General features: G+C 38.3%; 2 protein-coding genes across 4 annotated transcripts in view; both read left to right on the forward strand.

The window, feature by feature from the left end:
• TTN (titin) overlaps nucleotides 1-23,242 on the forward strand; it is a 330,648-nt gene that overhangs the window by 146,616 nt on the left and 160,790 nt on the right. For all 3 annotated transcript variants that reach the window (XM_075000777.1, XM_075000778.1, XM_075000779.1), the window contains 13 exons: nucleotides 1,527-1,583; nucleotides 1,676-1,753; nucleotides 3,985-4,251; nucleotides 5,531-5,623; nucleotides 6,214-6,291; nucleotides 7,125-7,205; nucleotides 7,829-7,912; nucleotides 8,141-8,215; nucleotides 8,445-8,522; nucleotides 8,882-8,965; nucleotides 9,490-9,573; nucleotides 10,663-10,740; nucleotides 22,516-22,593. In XM_075000777.1, coding sequence (XP_074856878.1) covers nucleotides 1,527-1,583; nucleotides 1,676-1,753; nucleotides 3,985-4,251; nucleotides 5,531-5,623; nucleotides 6,214-6,291; nucleotides 7,125-7,205; nucleotides 7,829-7,912; nucleotides 8,141-8,215; nucleotides 8,445-8,522; nucleotides 8,882-8,965; nucleotides 9,490-9,573; nucleotides 10,663-10,740; nucleotides 22,516-22,593 — 1,215 coding nt within the window. The remainder of the gene's footprint in view (nucleotides 1-1,526; nucleotides 1,584-1,675; nucleotides 1,754-3,984; nucleotides 4,252-5,530; nucleotides 5,624-6,213; nucleotides 6,292-7,124; nucleotides 7,206-7,828; nucleotides 7,913-8,140; nucleotides 8,216-8,444; nucleotides 8,523-8,881; nucleotides 8,966-9,489; nucleotides 9,574-10,662; nucleotides 10,741-22,515; nucleotides 22,594-23,242) is intronic.
• Nucleotides 12,602-22,337, forward strand: LOC142016695 (uncharacterized). Its single transcript, XM_075000838.1, has 9 exons — nucleotides 12,602-12,782; nucleotides 13,392-13,463; nucleotides 13,812-13,889; nucleotides 15,140-15,205; nucleotides 15,518-15,589; nucleotides 17,552-17,635; nucleotides 21,467-21,547; nucleotides 21,802-21,876; nucleotides 22,216-22,337. Exons 1-9 carry the CDS (start codon nucleotides 12,602-12,604, stop codon nucleotides 22,335-22,337), a joined length of 831 nt encoding a protein of 276 aa, XP_074856939.1.

Raw genomic sequence — 23,242 nt, forward strand, 5'->3', positions numbered from 1 at the left:
TGACCTCAAGAATTTCTCTTCAAGTTCTTTGTGTGGAAGTTCTCATAACCCCAGTGAAGCAGGGTCACTTAGGACAGGGATGAGGGTGTCCCCACTACAGGATACCTTCTGCACACACATGGCTTCTCTGACTTACTGATCCTACATTACATTTAAACCAAATACAATCAGTTATGCAGGAGCATTTTTACTAGTGCTCATCCTTGCCCTGTCCAGCTACCAGCAGGGAATGGGCATGGGCCTAGGGGTGGAACCCTAAGGCAGGCAGACAGACCTACAGGCAGGGAGGAAGGAAGCAATGTGGCATGTGGGCCTGCAGGCACACATACAGCAGTGGAGCCCTGCCTAAAACCCAGGGATGCTACAGCATTCAGCACACCCCTAGTTTCTGCACCTATGAATACAACTTATTCAAAACCAACGATAAAAAATATAAGGTGGAAATGGAGGAGGTCCCAGGAAAAAGGGACCCTGCCTTGGGGATATAGGACATACCACAAACAGCAATTTCAGCTGCTTAAGAAAAGTTCACAGCCTGTTCATCTGCCCCAGCCTCCCTCCCTGGGTCTCGCTGTGTGTGGTGATAGCAGGGGTAAGGCACCTGCTCGGGTGGAGCCTACACATTCTCCAGCTCTGGGTGGCAGGACCCTTATCCCTAGCATCAGCCCCCCTGTCTGGTTCAGGGTCCTGTTTCCCCCGAACCCCTTCAGACTGGATTTGAAGGCTCTCATGCCTTGGAACTTCTCCCTCCGTGAGCCCTTGCTGCCCACGGACCTCTCCTTGCTCTCTTGGATCTGGTATTACTTGTGGCAAAGCAGTCACCTGCTCCCCAGCTATGGCTCTGCAGCTCCCTGAAGTAGCTCAGCCCTGGCTCTCCATCGGCATGCTGATAGCCCCTGCTCCAGCTCTCTGTCTCCATTGTGTTCCAGTTCCCCAACTTTGCCGCCTCTGGCTCAATGCTGCTGCCACTCTACCCCCATCCCCCCAGACCAGCTCTGGTGTCTGCTGCTCCTTTTCCAGACTAGATCTGCCTTCTCGGTTTCTGCATTCCTGCTCTCTCTCTTAGCTGCACACTGGCTGCTGATTTTTCTATAGCTCTGTCCCTGCCCTACTTTGCTGAGGCAGCTCCAGCTCACATGGAAGACAGAGCCAGGGCTCTTGACTCCCAGTTGACCTGTTTACTCTGCCAATCCTGCAGACTTACAGCATTGGCCCTGGAGACTGTCAGTTGCTGGCTCCTGATATCTCTTTGGCCCTTCCCGCTTTTCCTGGTACTGGGAGAGGGATAATAAAAAGATTACATCTCAATTTCAGAACTACAAATCCATCCCATGGAAAGCACTGTGACTGCTGTTGACTCTTGCAACCCCCCATCACAAGTTATCACCCACATCACTGTTGATTTTTTTAAATTGCAGTACAGTCAGTTTGTACGTCTGCATTCAAAGGATATTCATTATTTTTTCACGTATCAAGAATTTACGATTGAAATATTTTTAATAAAAGTTACTCTTTATTTTTCTAAGGTATTCCTATTCCTGTTTTACTGCCTTTTGCTGTTCCACCATCAGAAGAGAAGAAAGGTAAAAACGTAATAGATTTTAAAATGTTGGAAATGTTGCCAAACAGAGCACACAAATTAAATGCAAAACAAAAATTGCTTTTTTCTTTCTAGAAACCAGAAAAGTTCTTGAAAAGAAAGTCTCCAAAAAGCTGGTTTCAAAAGCTCCTGAAGAAATTACACTGCCTAAAGGTAAAATGGATTTTCATGTCATTGCTAAAAAGATCTTTTTAAGAAAGTATATTTATTTTATATGGAATAATGGGAAGTTGCCGGGTTTTTATTTTAAGCTATGAAGATGCATTTTTAAAGCCCAAAGGCTCATTCTTTAGGATATTTCAAAAATATGTTCTGGAATGCTGAAATGCAGATATAAGGCAAAAGAAGTTAGTTAAAGGTTGTAAACTAGTGATACAAGATATAGATTGAAACAATTTGCTTAGACTCTCAAACAAGAGTTTAATCTCTGAAGATAAAAAGAAACTTAGGAAAAAGACAAGTAAAACAAAGACAAAAATCTACTCTTTAAATATGTGACTGTTCTCTTATAGTGTTATTTTATGAAATGTAGTAGGCAGTTGCCTAGTTTAAAAAGATATTGCAGTTTCTTTCTTAGTCAAATGATCGTGTAGATTACATCAGTTAGAATCAGCAATCTTTTCCATGTTATTCCTATCATGCTAGAACATATCTACAAAACATTGATATTAGTAGCTTTGTTTAGGCATGTTACAGCCTTGCTTTAAAATTTTTTTTTATTTATGTGACTATTTTTATTTTGTTAAATTTTGTGGTAAATAAAAACATTTGGGGTAAAATAGCATATTCTCAGGATGCCAGTTATTTGCTTCTGCATAGAAAAAAATGAATATGTTGACCGCATGCAATGTGCTAAAAACCTCCTAATGGGATTCCATTCTTCTACTCCCTTTGTTGTGCACTTAGAACAATGCACTGAAGACTTGATCCAGTGCCATTTAAATCAATGGGAGCTTTGACTTCAGCAGGGTTCATAAAAGAACTAGATAAATTCATGGAGGATAAATCGATCAATGGCTATTAGCCACGATTGCCAGGGATCATGTCGCTAGTCTGTTTGCCAAGGCTGGGAATGGGGACAGGAGTTGTATCACTTCATGATTACCTGATCCATCCTTTCTCTCTGGAGAAGCTGACATTGACCACTGTTGGAGGATGGGATGCTGGGCTGGCTGGACCTTTGTCTGACCCATTATAGCTATTCTTATGTCCCATCAAGTTCAATGCTGGTTGGTTTGTGCCTTAAATGCTAATTTCCTCGTGCTCCATTTCTTTGTTGTTGTGGGGAGGATTACATTAGAACTGATCTTGTGATGTTTTAAATTAATGGGAGTTTTGCAGTTGACGTCAATGGATTGGAAAATCTGGGACAGCATGCGTACCCCCTAGTCTACATCTTGGAGAGGTTGCTAAAGGATATATTCCTCTTCAATATGCATTTATATCTGCCTTTATAAGCAGAAAGCTCTGTGTGCATTTCAGGAAGAGATTAGACCACTAAAAATAATGGCTATGTCTACAGTAGAAGCATCTGTCTATGTAAGTTACTGTCGGAAGAGATGTTCTGACAAAACTTCTGTCGACAAATCGCGTCTACACATAAAAGTGGATCAATATTTTGATCCACTCTGCCAACAAAAGAGCCCCTGGAGCATCTTCATAGCTTTTTTGTCAACAGATTCTGTCAACAAAATGCATTTTATGCGTTAGATGCTCTGCGAGTTTTGTCGACAAAACTCTCTTGTGTAGATGCGGCCAACATGTTTGTACAGTTTCGAGACTGAAAGGAAACCAGCCTCCTGGTCCCAGACCAAAAAGTACAAGATATTATTTCAACAAAATAAACGTATCTAAAAGCAATACACAAGAAAATAATCCAGTGCGGAGAAGTAGTTTTCCTACTCCATAATAAACTTAATCCGAACTTTGCAGATTAATTCTTACTTTCTCTTGAATTCAGCCTAACTTCATTAGACAGTTTTTACTCTGTTACAAGTACGTGCTGGTGATACTGATTTGAAAAATGTTCTTTCTGTTCTACTTTTCTCTTGCTATAGACATATGATAAATTCAGCCTTCCATAGAAAATTTCCATTGAAATATTGGTCCTATTATCCAAAATTATGACATCATAGTTACATATTGAGGATAGTTCTGACTTTTAGCTAACCTATGAGTAAATTGAATACCTGTGTGTGAGGCCTACCAAGTATGGACGATATCAAGAGTAGAAAAAAACAATAAAATAGCAATATAATACTTAGACTACTGTGTAAAAATGTTTAATATGCTACTTGAATTGCATAAATATGTATATTTCTTATATTGAATAAATACATTGTGTCTTACAAACATCATGTTTTAATATGCGCAATCTTTTAAAGTTCCCGAAGTGCCAAAGGAGCGACAAGAAATCAAAGCGACTTCTGTTGGTAGAAAGGAAGAAGTTCATGAAAAGAAGGAAATATATGAAGAGAGAAAAGAGATGTATGAACAAAAAGAAGAAATTTATGAAGAAGAAAAAGAACATTATGAAGAATGGGAAGAAGATTATGGAGAAGAACAAGAATATTATGAAAGGGAAGAAGGTTACGAAGAAGGGGAAGAGGAATGGAAAACTTACGAAGAAGAACAAGTTTATCGTGAAGAAGGTATATTGGAATTTATTCTATTTTATTAATCTTTTCCTTCTTTCTGTTCTTTTTTCTTCACTTTCCCCATCTTTCTATTCTCTTGGCCCTGGTCAGTATAATTCATCTGTATAAAAATGTTACTGTTGAATATAATGAAACATAAATATTGAAATTATGATTAGTATTTTGTCCCATTTTCCTGAGCCATTATCTTCTAATTAGCCATTAAAGAGACAGTGCAAACATTTTAGCAGCTACCAAGATTTTTAAAAGATTTTTTTTTCTGTCATTTTGTGCTCTTTAAGCAACAAGAATACATGGGATTTCCAGTGTGTGTACTGGCTACCCAACATAGTGGTGATTGCTTCATGTGCTGCACTGGGTAATGCAGATCTTCTCCCCATTTGCTTCCTGACAGCAGGAACAGGAACCAAACAGCTTGCGGATGCCTGTATAAAAGGAGAAAAGAGCAGACAGGGAAGGAAAACTCATGCTCACCTGCTATATTCCACATTTACCTTTGTCAGGAATCTAAAGCCAGCTGTAATGTATTTCCATTTATCCAGGTGCATTACAGCTGCAGTCTAGGAAGCTTATTCCAACTTATCGTGTAGTATAAAGTTTAAAGCACCTTTCCAGGATTTTGAGTGACAGCAGTTATGTCTTGTTTATGCTTGTTTCTTTGTGTATTTTCTCCTGTTTTCAGTAGCAAGCCCTGATCTTTTTTTATTTTCTCCCCAACTGAGATTCCCTGTTGCAGTATTTTTGTGCATGTTATGCTGTCAGTCTGTATGCTGAACTTCCCAAATGAAATACAAGGGAGTTCTGGTTGTAAAAATCAGTGGGAAGTCACGGCCCATCATCGAGCAGGCCAAGGATGACATGGACACAGATCAAGTGGACACATTGGAATGTGGTTAAAAATCTGTGGATTTGGAAGTTTCAGTTCAGTTCAAAGGCAGCAAAACTGTCTGTAGTTGTGACAGTTACATGTTATTAATTGTTTGAGGTTTTTCCCACATTTTCCCCAATCCTAGACAAGGCTGATTTGGGTGGAATATTGCACAAATCTTTTTCCGAGCATTAAGACAGAATTTGGCCCCAAAGCCAGTGAGTTAGTAACAAAGCTGGAAATTAGTAATCCCCTATGACAACTGTTGTACATTCATAATTTTGTGTTTTATTTACAAAATGTTATATCATCACCTGATGTCGGCCTGTTCCACACTCTGAAGTAAGGTGCACTTCTTCAGTGTGTGTATTTCCTCTTCATTAACCAAGATGCTGTTTTTATTAGTGATTGGAGTTCCCCCAAAGCCTGCGCCTGAACATATAACACCAGCAATTGCAGCTGAAAAGAAAGAGAAGAAAGAAGTGACCATTAAAAAAGGTACTGTGTTGAGACATTTCTGTAGAACTAGAGTTGCGGTCACTCTGAGGAGGTTTCAGATTTCACTTATGTGGATGCAGATTTAGACAGTAGGATCTTCCCTCAGATCCCTGCATGCCTGTCTGCTCCTCACCAACTCCAGCAGAATGCATAGGTATTCAGGAAGCCTTTCCTGTGTAAGAAAATAGAGACGTGGGGCGGGGGGGAGGAGAGAGACTGCAATTCAGGCAAAGGTTTTCTTTTTCCTCCCTTATCCCATTCCCCTCTGTTCCCCTCCCCGCAATATACCAGTCTCAGGCAGGTGTGGCCAGATAGGAAGTGATAATTGCAAGGTCCTTTAGAAGGGTCCCCCTGGCTCACATGGGTCCCTGGAGATCTACCGGGTTTGTGGGCAAGTTGGATGCCTATTTCAAGGGGCTACTGCCACCACGGAAGTCTCTGAGTGGATGTTCAAGAGGGAAGCCTGGCAAAGATTAAAACATATCAAGGTCTTATTAAATGATACAGCACCTTGCTCTGACTGATTGGTATCTGGATGATCATTTCCAAGGTTGTCTAAATGTTATGAAATGTCTTTAAATCACTTGCAGTTGTTAGGAAACCTGTAGATGAAGAAGTTGAAATAACCACTCAGCGGCTTGAGGAGGAAGAAATTAGACTGCCCAAAGGTACTGCTACCAACTGCATGATTTTAATGCCACTGTTACATGAAAGTAGGGGAAAATTGTCACGTTATGGGTTTGCAGAAAAAATGGTTTTCATTTAACATAGATCTGACCAGTTGTCAATCTTCGAGACAATGATAGCAATAGCCCTTTCCCAGCTATAGTGAATGGAAGATAAATGCAGCAGTTTCTGAGAAACATATGAGCCTATGCAACATCTAATACTTGAGGGCAGGGAGCAGTGACTTATCTGTGGGGAAAAAAAATAGGATCTGGTACTTAACCAGCTCCCCACCCTCAGCCAATCCCATGGTTGGGTCTGCTGAGGTGCCAGTATTCAGTACCGTCAAGTACCGGCACAAAGAAGCACTGGCATGGAGTGTTGAGAAACTACATTTGGGGAGCAGTATCCCCTTCATTCTTATTCACTCTTATCTGACCTCCAATTCTCCATCCTGGTTCATCAGAATATCTTAAGCAATAGTTGGGCATAAGATCCATACACATTCCAGTTCCTGGCCGATTGGCCTCTACAGTTCAGCATTTTCTGTGCTACAGCAGGGGTTACTCACATAGATTCTGAGGGGAGGCCAGAAACATCCATGCAGCAGAGGTCACAATTTTCCTAAGCCCCTACTAAGACACAGACTGTGGTCAGGCTCAAAAGAAACTAACACTCTCCATGTTAAATTTCGCAAGCCTACCACAGCTGCAGAGCTGTATCAGGTTACAGTCTTGTTTGTTACGTTTTCAACTTATGCTTCAGACATTAACCAGCTGTAATATTAATTTGGTACGCTCACTACACCTGGGACTAACAATTAATATTTCTGAAGTACCAGCAGTTCCCAAGAAAGTTCCACCACCAAAACCTACCCTGGTGCCAGTCGAGGAGGAGGAAGTTATGCGAAAGAAAGGTACAGATCTTGTCTTCTAAATTACCTTTTCCATTCTTTCCAGCATCACATACTATTGCGCTGCATGTAGATGTATATGTATCGATTAGTTTTTTTTTATCAGTTTCAAATTTCCCTGCAGTGACTATTCTCATTGTTTAATTAGTAGAATATCACATGTAAAATTTTATGTTTCTATGTTTTGTTGTGCTACAGAGAATTTGTTTTTGTGTTGATTGGTTTTTCCAGGTAGCCTTCAAATTTTTACATTCTGTACATCGTATTGCAGAGTGATATGGCTCTTCTTTCATGTATTCTGCTTGCTGGCATATATCTAAAGATGATTGAACTTAATGTCCTGCAGTTTTTATGGAAAAGCAACTTCATGTGCTCCTTTTGTGCAATATTTGCAGAAGTCTACATGCTCTTTTAAGATGTGTTTTACGCTGTCTATCTTGGTCTCAAATGAATACTAAATTCATGGTTATTACTTGTTTACTGTTTTAGCATATATGTACTAATTCTCTAATTCTATGTTTTAAGACTTAAATGTACAATAGATTTATTTGATAAAGACTGATATATTGTCTACCACAAATGTGGGTTCAGAAAAATACCACTAAAATGAAATCCTATTTTTAAAGTACCGACTGTAGAAATGTGGACTATTTCAGAAGAAAAGATGTCTGTTTCTGTTCACTCAGAAGAAGAATATTCATATGTCCCAGGTATGTACAAAGTGAAAAAGTTGTAAGCTCAAATCAAAACAACACTTCAGCCTTACTAGAATTTCTTTCTATAGACTTTTTGTGACAAATTATGTATTTTAAACACATTGTACATTTATGTTTCATGTTGCATTGCTTCTTTGTCATTGTTGTGCTCCATTGTTTGATATTCTTTGAGAGAGAAAATATTTCAATACATCTCAACGTATTAAAATTATTTATTTAAAGAGCCAAAAGTACACAAAAGAACCATCATTGAAGAACAAGTACATGTTGAAATTCCTGAGGCTCCGCCAGTTACAGGTAGATTATTTTAAAAATCTTATATATTTATTAACCTTTAATTCTTAATAATTAAAAATATAATCCTGTGAATTGTGAGTACTCTTCCTCTCTTCACCTTATGTTCCAAATTTCTGATTGTGTTTAATGTCTTTTAGGCAGTTTGTATACATAGGCAATATTATTAAACTAGCTTCAGTACTGCTATGGGTATTACCACTTAATATCCTTAAATTTAATATCTTTAAAGTTCCTGAGGCAAGTAAGAGAGAAGAAGAGAAAATACCTGTTGCTGTTCCCAAAAAAGTGGAGGCTCCCCCAGTTAAAGGTAAATAAAATCTGTGCACCTGTGCTCAGATGTCTTATCCTCCTGCTTTGGTATAGGACAGAGTGCCAGGCTTGCTCAGATTTCTCCCACTAATGGCTATATCCTCAGAAGTCATGTGCCCTTATGTGTTCTTACACAAACATGAGTCTCAGCAAGCTAAGCCATATTCTTAACTATCTATTTGGTGAGCAGTTAGTGTGTTCTTTTGTATGTATAAAATATATGATATATGTTTAATACCAATCGTTAACCTTTTTAAATCCTTAGTATTAGTATATATACATGTTGAAAGTTGTCTTCACTGTTTTACTGAATAATTTAATAATCTCCTACATGTTCTTAACTCTGTACCATTAAAGTGCCTGAGGTGCCAAAGAGAACTGTCCCAGAAAAGAAGGAACCTGTTCCTGTCCCTAAAAAAGTAGAAGCTCCACCCACGAAAGGTATTCCAGCTCTCATCAGAAAAGGAAGATCTTTTTGTTATCTTATTTTTGTTGCCTTACATTGTTTGTGAATTAACTGAACAGCTTTGTTTCTGTGCTGTCATTACACGCTACATGTTACATTATACTACATGCTACATTAATTTATTCAATGATCATTTGTGCTGTAATACAGCTCATTTTCACTCCATTTTATTTTAACTTTGTCTTTCATTTTCTTAGTCTTTCTTTTGTTTGTTATCTGTATGTAATTTGTATAAATTTGGATACTTTTGTGAAGCACCAAGGAAATTTATAGTGCTATATTGATACTGGCAATGCACTGTGCCAAACTGTCAGTAATTTATAAATAGCTGCCTACTTATTTTAATATTTATAGTTACATGTTGTGATGTGCTGCAGTGCTTACACCTTTAATGAGTCTGATAACTGTACAGGTTCTATAAAGGACTTTTTGAGCATTGCATTATGAGTAAGTGTTCCAAAAATTAAACATCACCAATTTGACAATGATATCTTTAAAGTGCCTGAAGTGGCCAAGAAACCTGTGCCAGAAAAGAAAGTACCTGAAGCTGCTCTCAAGAAAGAAGTAGCTCCTCCAACTAAAGGTACATCATATTTTGAGTGTGAGCATTAACAATATGTTTGTCTCAATCTTATTAATTATTTCTAAATCTAACCATAACTTTTATATAACTTTTACATCCAGTCTAGTGTGTTTGTCTGTCTGGTCTTTGTCTATGTAGCTCTCAAAATCATTTTTGAAAGATTGTGTAAATCTGTTTTAATATCTTTAAAGTGCCTGAAGTGCCTACAAAATCTGTGCTTGAACAAAAAATTAAATTCCCATTCCCCAATAAGTGGAAACTCTATTGGATAGAAGTAGACCAAATGTTAGATTACATCCTATGAGCATCTATATCTTTAATGTGGCGTTTAAATGTCTTTCATACAGTCCATATGTCAATAGATTGGCCTTTCAATTTCAGTGATTATTTGCATATCATAACTGTATATTTTCTATACCAACTAACAACAATTATAGTTGTTTCTTTGCTTAAAGAATGCAGTCTAAAAATACTTGTGTGTGTATTCAAACATTGCTAACTAACCAAAAATGATTCTAGTTTCTTCACTTAAATGATACAATCTTAAAATACATGTGTGCATATTCCAAATATCAGATTTTGGGTCTGACATCTTCAGACACCTTTGCTTTTGATAACCAATCCCTATATATTAAAGTATACAGTCTGTGTGTTAAACAGCTCATCTTTCTGAGAACAGATGAATGCAGTTCTATAGTAATGTACACAGTAACAGAGGGGAAGCATGGTTAACACATGGTTTAAATCGTTATGGGAATTTTCTGAGTCACTATAGGGGCTCGTCTGCACACCTGGCTCAGTCTAATTCTTGACCTTCCCCCCACCCTTCCACTCTCTGATTTGCTCACCTTGATTATCTTTTTCTGATTTGTCCTCCTTGCTCACTGTTTTTGGTTCTCTGTGCCTTAAATATTGAGTCTGTTCTGGTCTGGCTATGGTCTGAAGAAGTGGGTCTGTCCCATGAAAGCTCACCTAATAAACTATTTTGCTAGTCTTTAAAGTGCTACTTGACTGCTTTTTGTTTTAGTAATGTACACAGTAATCCTTTTCAAAACTACAATTCAGTATTCTACATTTGATGTTTTAAAGTGCCTGAAGTGCCTAAAAGACCTGTCCCAGAAGAAAAAGTTGCTGTTCCTAAAAAAGAAGAGGTTCCACCAGCAAAAGGTACATTATCATGTAGTTTACTGTACAAAAGATTGTTCTTCTGTGTTATGGTTGTGTTGTGGAAATGTGTGTCTGGATGTAATTGCCTCTTTAAATTTTCTGTTTGTGTTATGTGTTGTTTTTTCCATTTTGTAAATCCTAAAATTAAATAATGTCTTCAAAGTGCCTGCAGTACCTAAGAGAGTTGTCCCTGAAGAAAAATTACCTGTTTCTGTTCCTAAAAAAGTGGAGCCTCCCCTACCTAAAGGTATGCTTCGTAGTGGAATGCCAGAACTTGCTGATTCTTAAATACCATCTGTTCTTATCTTTTGTTATGTTATTGCTGTATTTGTGTTATTGTTGAGAATTATATGTTAGCGTACTGTGTTATTGACAGCGGATTATGAGTTTATTTGTGTGTATTGTATAGTACTATTTGTTCTTTTGTTATACAGTGTCAGTGTTACTGAATTTTCAGAAAACCTAGTCATAGCAAACTGATTTTATCTACATATTGCAATTAAACATTCATAAATTTAATATTAGTACCTTTCAAAGTGCCTGAGGTACATCAGTTTTAGAGGAAAAAGTATGTATTACAAAAGAAACAGTGTCTGAAGGTGGAAGTTCCACCACCTGACAGTACATTGCAAGCAGTGATCCATATGAGACACATCAATTCTGGAGATTGTTCTTATTATCTTTTAAAATGTGAATCTGTTATTTAAAGGCGTAATTTCTAGCACAAAGCCATGCTACAAGTTAGTTTTTGCATTACAACATTTTACATATGAAGTCCATAAAACTTACTAGTTTCTCCGAGCTTTCGGTGGGGCACCCAGTCGTTGGTCTCTTAGTCTGTGATACAAACCCATGGCAGTAGATGGAAATATTCTCACTACATGCAGTGAGTTTTGGATCCAACCCTTAATAAACATGCAATGAAAGTTAAGGCTAATTGCAGAGTAGGAGTAGACAATCTGCAAGATTCAGCACGTGAGGGCTGTATTCACCACTTACCCACATGCAGCAGCAGTATTCATTGTGCTACAAATGAGAAACACTGGCTTACTTTGGCGCTATAAATCATTACCATACTACAGCAGATTCTCAGCTTAAATGGAGCTTGACTTCAATGGAGATACAGTAATTTACACCACTTAAGAATCTGCCTCACTTATATAATCCATTAATGAATAGTCGAGCTAGGATAGATAATAGATTTTTATTAAGATGATAACAAATGGGCCAAAATTCCTAAAATCAACCTGTGAGTTACCTTTCTGATATAAGAATATGCAGAGATGTAAACATGGTCCTCTTTGCTTGCCCCTAGGCAAATTAACCCTTTGCCTTATTACAAGTTGAATTTTTTGTCTGATAAAGAATAAGGTGGATTTTCAGTTTATTTGTCCTTCACATCAGTAGGCATCCTTCAGTCTGCGTAGACTATGGATCACGCCCTTTATAGTTTCAATTGAGGACTTCATTTACAGTGTCTATTGTGACTATGAAGACCCACACGAGAGTGACAGTCCTTGCTGCATCTCTTGCAGATGTGTTGGGTGTCTGGCAAGTCCTTAGTGTGCTTTCTGTACGCTTGCTTCTCCACCTGCACATCACCTACACTCTTATTTTGTACTAGGCTTCCTTTATCACCCACAAAAAGGCTAAGAAGAATTTTTAAACTACATATTTGCTGGTTATCCCCTGTAGCTGCTGTGATGGAATTTTGGGGAGCACTGGCACCCTGTAGAAGACACAATTGAACACTGAGAGTTACTGGCGATGTAGTTTGCCCACTGTCTCTAGCACATGGGCAAGGCACTGAATTTAGTGAAAAGCAAACATATACATGCAACTCTCTTCATGTTTTATGTCTATGGCTGTAGTTGTCATATTTATTGTATCAGAATTGTTAGACCTCTGCCACAACCATTGTTCCACAACACACCCTAAAACTGAACTTCTCTTTAAAGAGCCATCAGTCACAGAATGGATAGAAGAAGAGGAAGAAGAAATGGCCATTTCTGTTCACAGAGAAGAGATTTCATCAGTTACAGGTACAACTAAAATTCAAGGAGTGAAGCTAAAATGAAAACTATCTTGGAATTTTGCTATTTAAATTTTTTTTGTTTTGGTTTTTCCTCTCTGTGTAAAAGGACTCTTTTCATTTTGGCATTTGCTTAAATGCTGGATTCATATATTATGATTCATAGTTTCAAAGTTTCATATATTCTGATTCAAATATCATACTTTATGATATTTTGCCACTACTAGTCAATTCTGGCACTTCTTCTGATCAGTCTTCAGCCAAATCCATCACAAAACAGCACAGTTGGTTGCTGACAGCAAATAGGTGAACAACATTTATCTTATCTTCTCAAGAAGCTCCTCTGTCCCACAATCTTAAAGAAGATTTTGTCTCAGAACATATTATTCCTCATTTCCTTTAGTTGTTTGACTGACCAATTCCAGAAGCGTAAAAGGCTCCAAAGCATTCTTTAGACTTCCTTAGACAATTCAGTTACATGTGAGAATGAGTAAGCTCACAGAAACACCTATTTGTTGCTATTGTACTCAAAGTGCGATTTGGATGTTGCTTTATCTTTTGCTATCTTTGGCATTAAAAAATTATGCCAATTTCCTAAAATTACACAATGTTTTTAAAGTGCATAAGAAAGAACCACGAGAAGAATGGATACCTCCTATTCCTATTGAAACAGAACCTCAGTTCGTCAAAGGTAAGCTAATGAAAGTAAAAGTTCTCTGGACTCTTTACCCATTCCTTTGTATTACACATTTTGGTTTTTGTGTTATTTCTTTTGAATGTCTTTCTTGTAGATATTTTGTGTTTTAGTGACAATAACCTTTGTCTGGTACATTACTGTGTGTACTATTACTTGTGTCCTTTATATTGTTTGTGTACATTGTTCCTTCTTTTAGTGTCTCATTTTTATAACAGAAATCTCATGTACATTTTCTTTCATCAAAAATCAATCATGATTAAAAAGATGTATTACTAGCTGCTTATTATTAAAGTGAGTTCCAAAGATTATGATTAAATATTCCTACACTTAATACTTTCAAAGTGACTGAAGTGGGCTGGAAAATTATCACTGAAGAAAAAGTAGCTATGTCTGAAGAGGAGGCGGCTCCACCAAAAAAAGGTACATTTGAAGCTCTGCAACAGATGTTTCTCTCTTAAAGTTCTCTTAGTGTTCTCTTGTATCCTAAACTGACTAATTATGTTAAAAAAATGTCAATTCTGGTGTGTGCGTTCATTTCCTTATCAAACTTATACAAATGTATAAGCCTCTGTACTGGTATTTTTGTTGCCTGCTTATTTGCCATTTATGAGTAATTCAGAACTTCTAAGAATAAAACAACATGATCAAAGTGCAAAAGTGCCTTAAAAATCTGTGCCAGGAGAGAAAGTGCCCATTTTGCTTCATAAAAAAGTGGTGATGCCACTGGCTAAAAGTACTTCAGCTCTTTCTGGGGATACAGGAGGCTTCTACCTGTCAGAAATCAGTGAGAACCGAGAGGCCTTGAACCTGCAAGTTACCTGATTTTAAAAAAGTCTATACTCTGTTGGTTATGAATTAAAAGGAATTTGGGTTTCTTCCTGAAAAAAACGTAGAAAATTATTTGAAACTGTCACATACCTGCATTTCTTGTGCATCCAAACTGCTCGGAATTGCATAATTGTTTTAGGTACATGCTAATGTTGATAAACTAAGTATCAGTCATACAGTCCATATCAGTCACATGCAGAAGCTCACGGGATCGTCTCTAAAAAAAGTATCAATGTCTTTTCAGATAATCATAAATTCTATTTTAATTATGTGCTGGAATCTTTAACATCTGTCATTTTCTTATGACCTTAAAAAGTTCACTTTTGCCTTTTTTCTGGGTGTGAGAGTTTAGTTAAATTTGATTGGAAGGTGCCAGCAACACTGAACAATCTTACATTTAAATTTTAGGCCCGTGATGTGCCCTGTAAATATATTTTAGTTATTCTTTTTTTATGTGCGTCTTTTTTGCTTCGTGTTTTGATGATTTTATAAATATTGTTACTGTTACCAAAACAGCACAATAATTTAAAATGCCTGAAGTGATAAGGGAGCTTACATTGAAGGAAAACAAAGTGATGGTGTTCTTAAAAACTTACAGAGCAACAAGCCAAATACAAGTCCATCTGTTTGTGCTTTAAAGTTCAAGTTGACTTGTTGTCTTTTGTTAGCTTAAATTTCTGTTTGCTTGTTGGTTGGTAATAACTCCATGTCCCTTTTTAGACCCACAAGCTTACTTTGTAAATGTGCGTTTGTTCATCCTTAATTCTTTTACGTGATCATCAAATTAACATAGCTGAATTGTCCAATTTAGTATTCTTACAATTGCTATTTTTAAATACCAGAAGTTCCAAAGCCAATTGTCTCAGAAGAAAGAGTGCCCAAAAGAAAAGCAGCTCGATCAGCAAAAGGTACCCACATCCATTGATTAAATTATAACAAAAATGGTCTCACTGCCTTCCTATTGGTCCTCCTCTCTGTCTGCCACATTGCCACAGAAATGACTCCTGAATGCTGACATTCCACCAAAATCCCAGGAACGTTAAGGGGAACTGAAGCAGCAGTAGGAGTACATTTCCAAACATTTTATCTGGTGGTCAGAGGTGGCAGGAAAGAATTTATGTCATATTTCTGTAACAATCACACTGTTACATGCGCTGTACTCCAAATACTGTTTCAGAGAAACACTACTAAAACTAGACTATACTTTAATATGCCAACAGTGGAAGCGTTCTGGGCTTTGTCAGAAGAGGTGTCCATCTCTCTTCACACGGTGGAGGAGCCTTTATACGCAGGTATGCACTAAGGTAGAAGAGCTTTAGGTCCAAATAAATAAAATCTTTTAGTTTTGCCTTTATCTTTTTTATCTGTTTTGTTTCCCAAGCAAAACTGGCGATTTAAAGTAGAGTGTAGATTAAAGATTTGTATTGCGCGCAGGACAGGTCAATGCTTTTCCAGGAAGAGAAGCCCTTTGAATTTCTCTGCTTTCAAGAGGCTTTATTCTTTCATCCTGACTTCCCTTTTGTTTTCCTGGGGGAACCTCAGTAATTTACTTAGCTCCTACCTAGGATACAAGCAGTGTGCTGCCTTTCTCTGTGCTCCTTGAGGGAGAACTGCCTGACCAACTCCAAACTAAATAGGCAAGTGCTCTCCTCTTCTGGGTGGTCTGTCCTCCTTTCCCCGCTCTCCTAAGGAAAGCCAGTAGTGATACAGGAAAGGCTCCTCCGACCCTTCCTCAGCTGCCCTCTCAGTACCTCAGCTCACTCCGGGGCTGAGACAACCCAGGATGCTCCTAGCTATTGAGAAACCCCCTTTCTTAGCACACTGGGTGTTTAACCCCTGAGAGGAATTAAAAGACTTGTATAGCCACCAGCAGTGAGACTTGGCTTCACTGCAGCAGTATGACAGGAGGGTTGGGCATGACACCTACCCGGGGGGCTACGAGAAGAGGAGAACTGTAAGAGAAAGCACCTTGCAGGCCTCCCAAATAAAAAGCTTGGTGGAGAAGACCTGCCAGCAGCTTGGACAAGAGCCTGTTCAGAGGCTCAGTCATCTGTCCCGCAAAGAGAGAGGAGGTCAAGGTCTGCATGCTTCCACAGGAGGCATATAGAAGTTCAGCCTGCGGGACAAAGCTTTCTTGGGCAGCAGAGTCTGCTGTGGCTGGCTTTATGACCAAACCAATGATAGTTGATGGGCTCTACCGCTTTCATCTTGAGTTTGTGAGTTTGGACTTACCTGGCACTTAAATTTTAAGTCCCCCAAATTTTACTCTTATGCCTGTCCCTTCCAGAAAGTTACAAAGAAACTGGGCATGTTTCACACAACTGCAAGTAGAAGATACGTTAGCAGAAGCAAGGATTTTGCAGGTTGTCTCTCCTCATTGCAGCTTGCCACTGCAAGCAAAAATTAGGGTGTTCCTTGTGGGATATAGGTAGAAAAAGTTAGAGCTGTTACTGTCAAGTATATTCTCTCTGCCAAAAAGAAAATTCACAACTTTTTTGCTATCTAAGAGGATCCAAATGCCAGGGCACACCAGTTTGTTCTGAATTTGTCCATATGTTAATAACCTGCAGTTTCAAAGCTAGAAGAAGAAAATACCAGTACAGTTTCAAAAAGAGAAGGTGCTTCCCCAACAAAGTGTGCCCACAGTCCTGGATAATCCTACAAAAGTTGATCATCTCTCTTAAGCTTTTTGGAGAGTTTACAATGAACATGGTGTCATTTTCTTGATGTGGGCATTGGTTGTTTCAAATCTGCTGCAAGCACAAGACCACTGACTACTTCTATCTGTGCAAGTGGCATGTCTGTTCCTGCTCTCCCATCTTACTCTAGGATTAGTTTATTTGTTCTCGCAAATTCTTTGTCACACACGGCTGTCAGAGAGCTCCTGCTGTATTTAGTAGAGAAGCTCAGAGAGAGCCACAGAGGCACATTAGTGTGAAGAACCCTGTTTCCTCATACGTTGGCAGAGATGGGCACAGCAAAGACCATCTGCTCCTATGTAGATCTTGAGATGTTAGACTTTTCTTGTCATTTTACTAAGTTATCGTCTAATGCTTCCATCATACCTCATCAATCTGCACAGTTACCTTGGTGATAGGTGAGCCACGTATACATTAGATACCCTTTTTAGATATCATTCTTCTTTTTTGTTGAATTACACCCTTTTCTGTTAGTATTCTGCTTCATGCCTCTAGTGTTTGTGCGTCTGTACTTTGTTTTTAAAGTTCTTAAATTTAAATATTCTGTATCTTTAGTGTCTGAGGTTCCCGAGAGAGTAGTGTTAGAAGAAGTATCACCAATTTCTATTGCTAAAAAAGTGAAGAAGCCACCAGTTAAAGGTACATTGGCTATAACATATATATTATATATGTTCTGTGTACATCTGTACTACAAATGTGCTGTGAGTTCTGCCCTTGTATTTACTGAATGTCAATGTTACTGTTACTAAACTTACACCATAATTCAAAGTGTCTACAGTGCCCAGTGAGCTTACTCAGAAATAAACATGCTACTATTTTTAACAGTGGAAATTCAGCAAACCAAGTGCACATCCAGCTCTTAGGACATTAAAGCTTAATTTGATTTGGTGTCACTGTTCATATTTGCTTGTCGTTTGTGGGAATGAGCAAACTAAGGGCAGCTCTACACTAGACCTGAAAGTTGATTCTAAATACATAATCCCATCTGTGGGAACTGCATAACTGATATCGACATATCTATGATCAACTTATCTGGTCATCCTCACTGAGGGAGGTTGATGACAGCAACCATTGGCAACCTCCACTACTTCTTACAATAATGAGAAATATCGGGGTCAACTGTTGAGCCTGAATAGTTTGATTTTGTGCAGCCCCACTAAGCATGCAAAATTGAACCCTGACCGCGTTGACCTCCCAATAAGTGTAGCTCTACCCTTTCAGAGACACAGCCAACTTTACTTCAAAGAACAGTGAGCACAAAGTCGCTGACTATATTTCCTCTCCATGGGAGATGTTCAATATGCCTGTATCCAGGGGAATACTCATCATCATCAACAACAACCATGGGCTCAGTGCCCACTGGTGTCCGATGCCTCCCTCACTATTTCAATTTGAGTGAGATTTATGTGTTTGTCAGTCCTCACTGAGGTCAATGAGAGACATTCAGTTGGCTTGAGTAGGCATTAGATCTAGCCCTGCAAATTGCTAAGCAGCTTCTGGAGGTGCTGAATGTGCTCGCCTAATCCATCTCCCAGTTGAATCATTGAGATTGACTTCAGAGGAAGTTGGATCAGTCCTTGAGCGGCCTTCATACATACATTACCTCATCAGGATCAGGTACAGAGGCAGGGGGCACCTTTAACAAAAGTATCTAATTTTATTGTGATTTGATTTCCTTCCTGGTCTTGTTTGTTTGTTTAGTTCGTTTACAGAAAATGGTAGCACTGGTTTCAAAAAATATGACAGATAAAATCCATATTTTAAAATCTGAGCTAAAACCTTCCAGTAAATTAGCTACCTTTCCTTTCTCCAGCCACTATTTCTTTAAACAAATTCAGCAGAGGCTATAATTAAGTTAAAAAGAAAAAGAAAGAAAAAAAAGACTTAGTTTAATACAGACTTTTCTGCTTCAGATAAATACATACATCCCCAACCTAAATCAGTTTCTCCCTTTCTCTGCTGCTACTGTCCTTTTACCTTCTCCCCGCTTCTCCTGCACTACCCCATGAGAGTGTTTCTCAGAGTCTGAAACAGCTGACTTGGACTCACGAGGGTCATGCTCCAGCGGTAAGAAGACTCGTGTAGACGTTCTGCTCAGATTGGAGCCCATTCTTTGAGACCTGCTCACATCACTGTGCTTCTAAGCCTGGACTCCAACCCAAGCAGGAACTACTATTTTAAAGGCCTGTAGTGAGAACCCAAGAAAGTTGACCCCATTTCTGAGTCTTGCTGCTACAGGTTTTGTTTGTCTGTTAGTTTGCACTGTGTATATACCTGAAGACTTCACTTCACATTTAAGAAGTCATAACATTAGAGTTTATTGTATGACTAAGTTCTCAGACATTTTACTCTCAATAAATTACTACATGATATGGTACTTACTGCTATTTATGGATCGGCAGTGTTCCAAGTGCAGGGGAAGACAGGGTGAGTTAGATTTCTGAATCAAGCATTCCATAGATACACTAGCCAAGGACTCTATGGGTGCATCTATACTAGGAACTAACTTTGAAGTTAACTTCAAAGTTAGGCACTATTTTGAAGTAGCCTTCAGAGAGTCTACACACGTTCTCCCTTACTTTGAAGTTAACTTTGAAGTAAGGGAGCCTAAGTCCTTACTCCATTCCCGGGAATGGAGTAGTGCCCTACTTTGAAGTTTAACTTCGAAGTAGGGAGTGTGTAGATGCTCAACTTTGAATTCTGTTATTTTGAAGTAAGTAACTTCATAGTGTTGACCCGGGGGGAAACGTGGTAGGATTTATGGATTTGGGAAGGCTCACCAGTCTGACTTAAAGTTTAAAGCTTCTAGGTTTGCACCTCTCCTAAGTTAACTGTTGAGTCTGAGACAGAGCCTATCTCAGGCTAGAGGTGAGTTTTTCAGGACTTTCAGTGATTACACAGACAATATTTTTAGCAGTACTTATGGTTTTGTTTATTTAGCAGCCCGATGATATTTAAGTAGCACTTAACAAATACAAATTGAGGGTGTATAACACAGTCAGTATCTGGTTACAGTCAAAGGATTTCACTTAACAATATTCTAAAACAATACCAATTACATAACTAACTGCATTTATGGGTTAAACTTATGCTCAGCAAACAGGATGCAATACTCACTGATTCCTTTGAACACTCTAGAAGTCAGGACCAGCTCACTTCAGTCGGTGTGGAAGGAGTTATTGAGGTGGTTAGGTTAAAGAAGAAATACAAAAGATTATTCCAGGAAAGATGGGCAAAGATTACAAGGTAGCGGAGAGAATAGAGAGAGAGAGACAACTGGGATGAGGAAAACCCCTCTGGTGCGGATCTGTCTGGCACAGCCCAGCACAGCGTCCTTTCCCCCAAACAGTAAAGGGGTTTTATGCCCATTTTACCACATAGGCTATGTCTACACTAGCCCAAAACTTCGAATGACCATGCAAATGGCCATTTCGTAGTTTACTAATGAAGCGCTGAAATACATAATCAGCTTCTCATTAGAATGCTAGCAGCTGCGGCACTCCAAAATTGATGCAGCTCGCAGCCTTGTGGCTTGTCCAGATGGGGCTCCTTTTCGAAAGTACCCCAGCAACTTCGAAATCCCCTCGTCCTATCTGCTGTTAGGAATGCAGCTGCCGGCATTCTAATGAGGTGCTGAATACATATTTCAGCGCTTCATTCGTAAACTTCAAAATGGTCATTTGCATGGCCATTTCGAAGTTTTGGGCTAGTGTAGACACGGCCATAATGATTAAATTAGGGTCTGAATTCATAGAATCTTTGACAATTGCTGATACCCCAAGTTTCCCAATGATCTCAAACTGAATGTTTCCCAGTTTCTGAGTAAAGGTCGAGGGGGAAATCCCATCGAGTGACCTTTGTCCGAATTTGGTTGCTAATTTCACACCTTCACTGGTGGGAGAAAAACCTGGGCACCCACTGACGTCAGAAATATACTCTGGATTGTGAAGATTTACACACATATCTTACCATTACAAATATGATCTTAACCTTTCTTACAGACCATATTCAACAAAAAGCCCCCTCCCCCCATGCCATGTTTGACTGGCAGGCTGCTTGCGTTACTGCTGACAGGAAAGATAGAAAGGCATAGGCCTAGCTAGACATAGGTTAGCTAGACTATCGTGGCTTTTTAATACCTATGGCTACAGTATAACAAATTCTTACTTAAACTATATCTTAAACTACAACTAAGCTAAGCTCAGCACAGGCTACAAAAGTTATTTTTGTAGTGTAGATATGGCCCTTGTGTCTTTTTCACATCATAATTTTTTTTCTGAAAGTTTCACTTATTCTCAAGGATACAGTTTGGACGACCAAACAGCAAATATGTGTGTTGTGTGTGTCAGTACTGAATGTTGGTTATACTTTTTTAAATAATTTCATCACTTGTCAAGGTTGTATATGCAATAATGGACCAAATATACCAAATAGGTTAATTATGTATTCTTAACATTAATATCTTTAAAGTGGGTGAAGAAGAGCCTTGCTACGTAGAGGTGGAAGTATCTGTCCCTGTTCCTAAAAGAGCGGCAGCTCCGCCACCTAGAGGTATATCATTTGTTTGCTTCCTATAACATGGAGAAATGTCTTTCTTTGCATTTCAGTCTTTAATTTCTTGTCTTAATAATCAAAATATAGCTCCGATGCTTTTCAGTTTTTTAGCATTGAACAAATACACGTACTGTACTTGTTTGTGTCCATTGCCCGTGTGTTCATACTGAGATTTGTGTGCTGCTTTTTCTTTTGGTTTCTTTTGACTTGAAATCATTCCAATTTGATAAAATTACACAATATTTTTAAAGCACCTAAGAAAAAACCAGCAGAAGAATGGATACCCCCAGTTCCTATTGAAATAGAAGAGCCTCAGTTCACTAAAGGTAAACTGTGGAAAATAAAATTGTCTAGAATCTGTATCTTTTCTTTTATCTTAAACAATTAGTTTGTTTCTTTGTTTCAAAGGGTTTTCTTGTAACTATTCTGTGTTTTAATGACAGTAACCTCTCTTGATCTTCACTGTATAATGTATCATTTGTGTCCATTGTTTATATTGTTTTTGTAAATTATTCCTTCTTTTATTTTGTGTCTTTGAATTAAGTGAAATTTTATGTGTTTTCTTTCAATGTAAGTTAGTCAAGATTTAAAAAGGCAGGCTGCTTATTCTTAACATGCATTCCAAATGTTACAATTAACTCTTCCTGCATTTAATACTTTTAAAGTGACCGAAGTGCACAGGAGAATTATCACAGAAGAAAAAGTAGCTATGTCTGAAAAGGAGGAGGTGCCACTGAAGAGAGGTAGATTGCCGTTTGAGTCTATGCAACAGATGTTTCTCTCTTAAAGTCGTCTTGTGTCCTGAACTGTCTACGTTGCATACAATGTTGATTCTCCTGTATATTTAGTTTTCCTTATTTGTCTTATACACAAAAGTCAGGCTTGTATTTTTGTTGCCTACTATTTGTGCCTACTATTTATGTGTAATTCAAAATTGCTAAAAATAAATATCTTTAAAATGCCAGATGTGCCCAAGAAAGCTGTGCCAGAAGAGAAAGTACCTGTTCAAGTCCCCAAAAAAGCAGTGGCTCCACCAGCTAAAGGTACATCAGCTTTTTTGGTGATACAGGAGTCTTCTACATGTCAGAAATCAATGGGAACGCATACGTTTTGAATCTGTGAATAATCTGATTAAAATAGTTTATATTCACTTGATTATGAATTAAAAGGAATTTTGGTTTCTGTTCTGCAAAGCTTGCAGAAAAATTATGTGAAACAGTTACACACCTGCATTTCTTGTGCATTAATAAAATTCTGCAACTTGCATGGTAGTTTTGGGTGCACACTAATTTTGATAAACAGAGTATCATTCAAATGCAGAATCTCACTGTATCATTGGTAAAAAAAAAAAAAAAAAAAAGTATCAGTAAATTTTAATGTCATCAACATTTTTTCAAAGATGCCCTTCTGTCCTTAACATCCATCATTTTCTTGTGTGTTTAAAATACTGTTATGCTTTGTCTGTGTGTGAAATTTTGTAGTTAAATTACATGTATCAGATGAGGCCAGCAGTACTGTAGAGTCTTAAGACAAGTCTACACAACAGGGGAAGGTCAAATTAAAGTATCCAATTTCAGTTACGTTAATTACGTAGCTAAAGTTGATGTACCTTAATTTGGGCTTCCATACCATCTCCCCTGGGGGAAGTCTCTGGAAGCCTGTGCTCCTGTCAACTTCTGCAACAGCTCAGTG

This window comes from Carettochelys insculpta, chromosome 8 (genome assembly GCF_033958435.1).
Source record: "Carettochelys insculpta isolate YL-2023 chromosome 8, ASM3395843v1, whole genome shotgun sequence".
Classification (NCBI taxonomy): domain Eukaryota; kingdom Metazoa; phylum Chordata; order Testudines; family Carettochelyidae; genus Carettochelys; species Carettochelys insculpta.

Excerpts from the sequence above, each read along its gene's own strand:
- LOC142016695 (XM_075000838.1), top strand. The coding sequence starts at position 12,602 with ATGGCTGTAGTTGTCATATTTATTGTATCAGAATTGTTAGACCTCTGC. Across the intron at positions 13,464-13,811 it reads AGAACCTCAGTTCGTCAAAG|TGACTGAAGTGGGCTGGAAA; the intron begins GTAAGCTAATGA and ends ATACTTTCAAAG. Across the intron at positions 21,877-22,215 it reads AGAGCCTCAGTTCACTAAAG|TGACCGAAGTGCACAGGAGA; the intron begins GTAAACTGTGGA and ends ATACTTTTAAAG.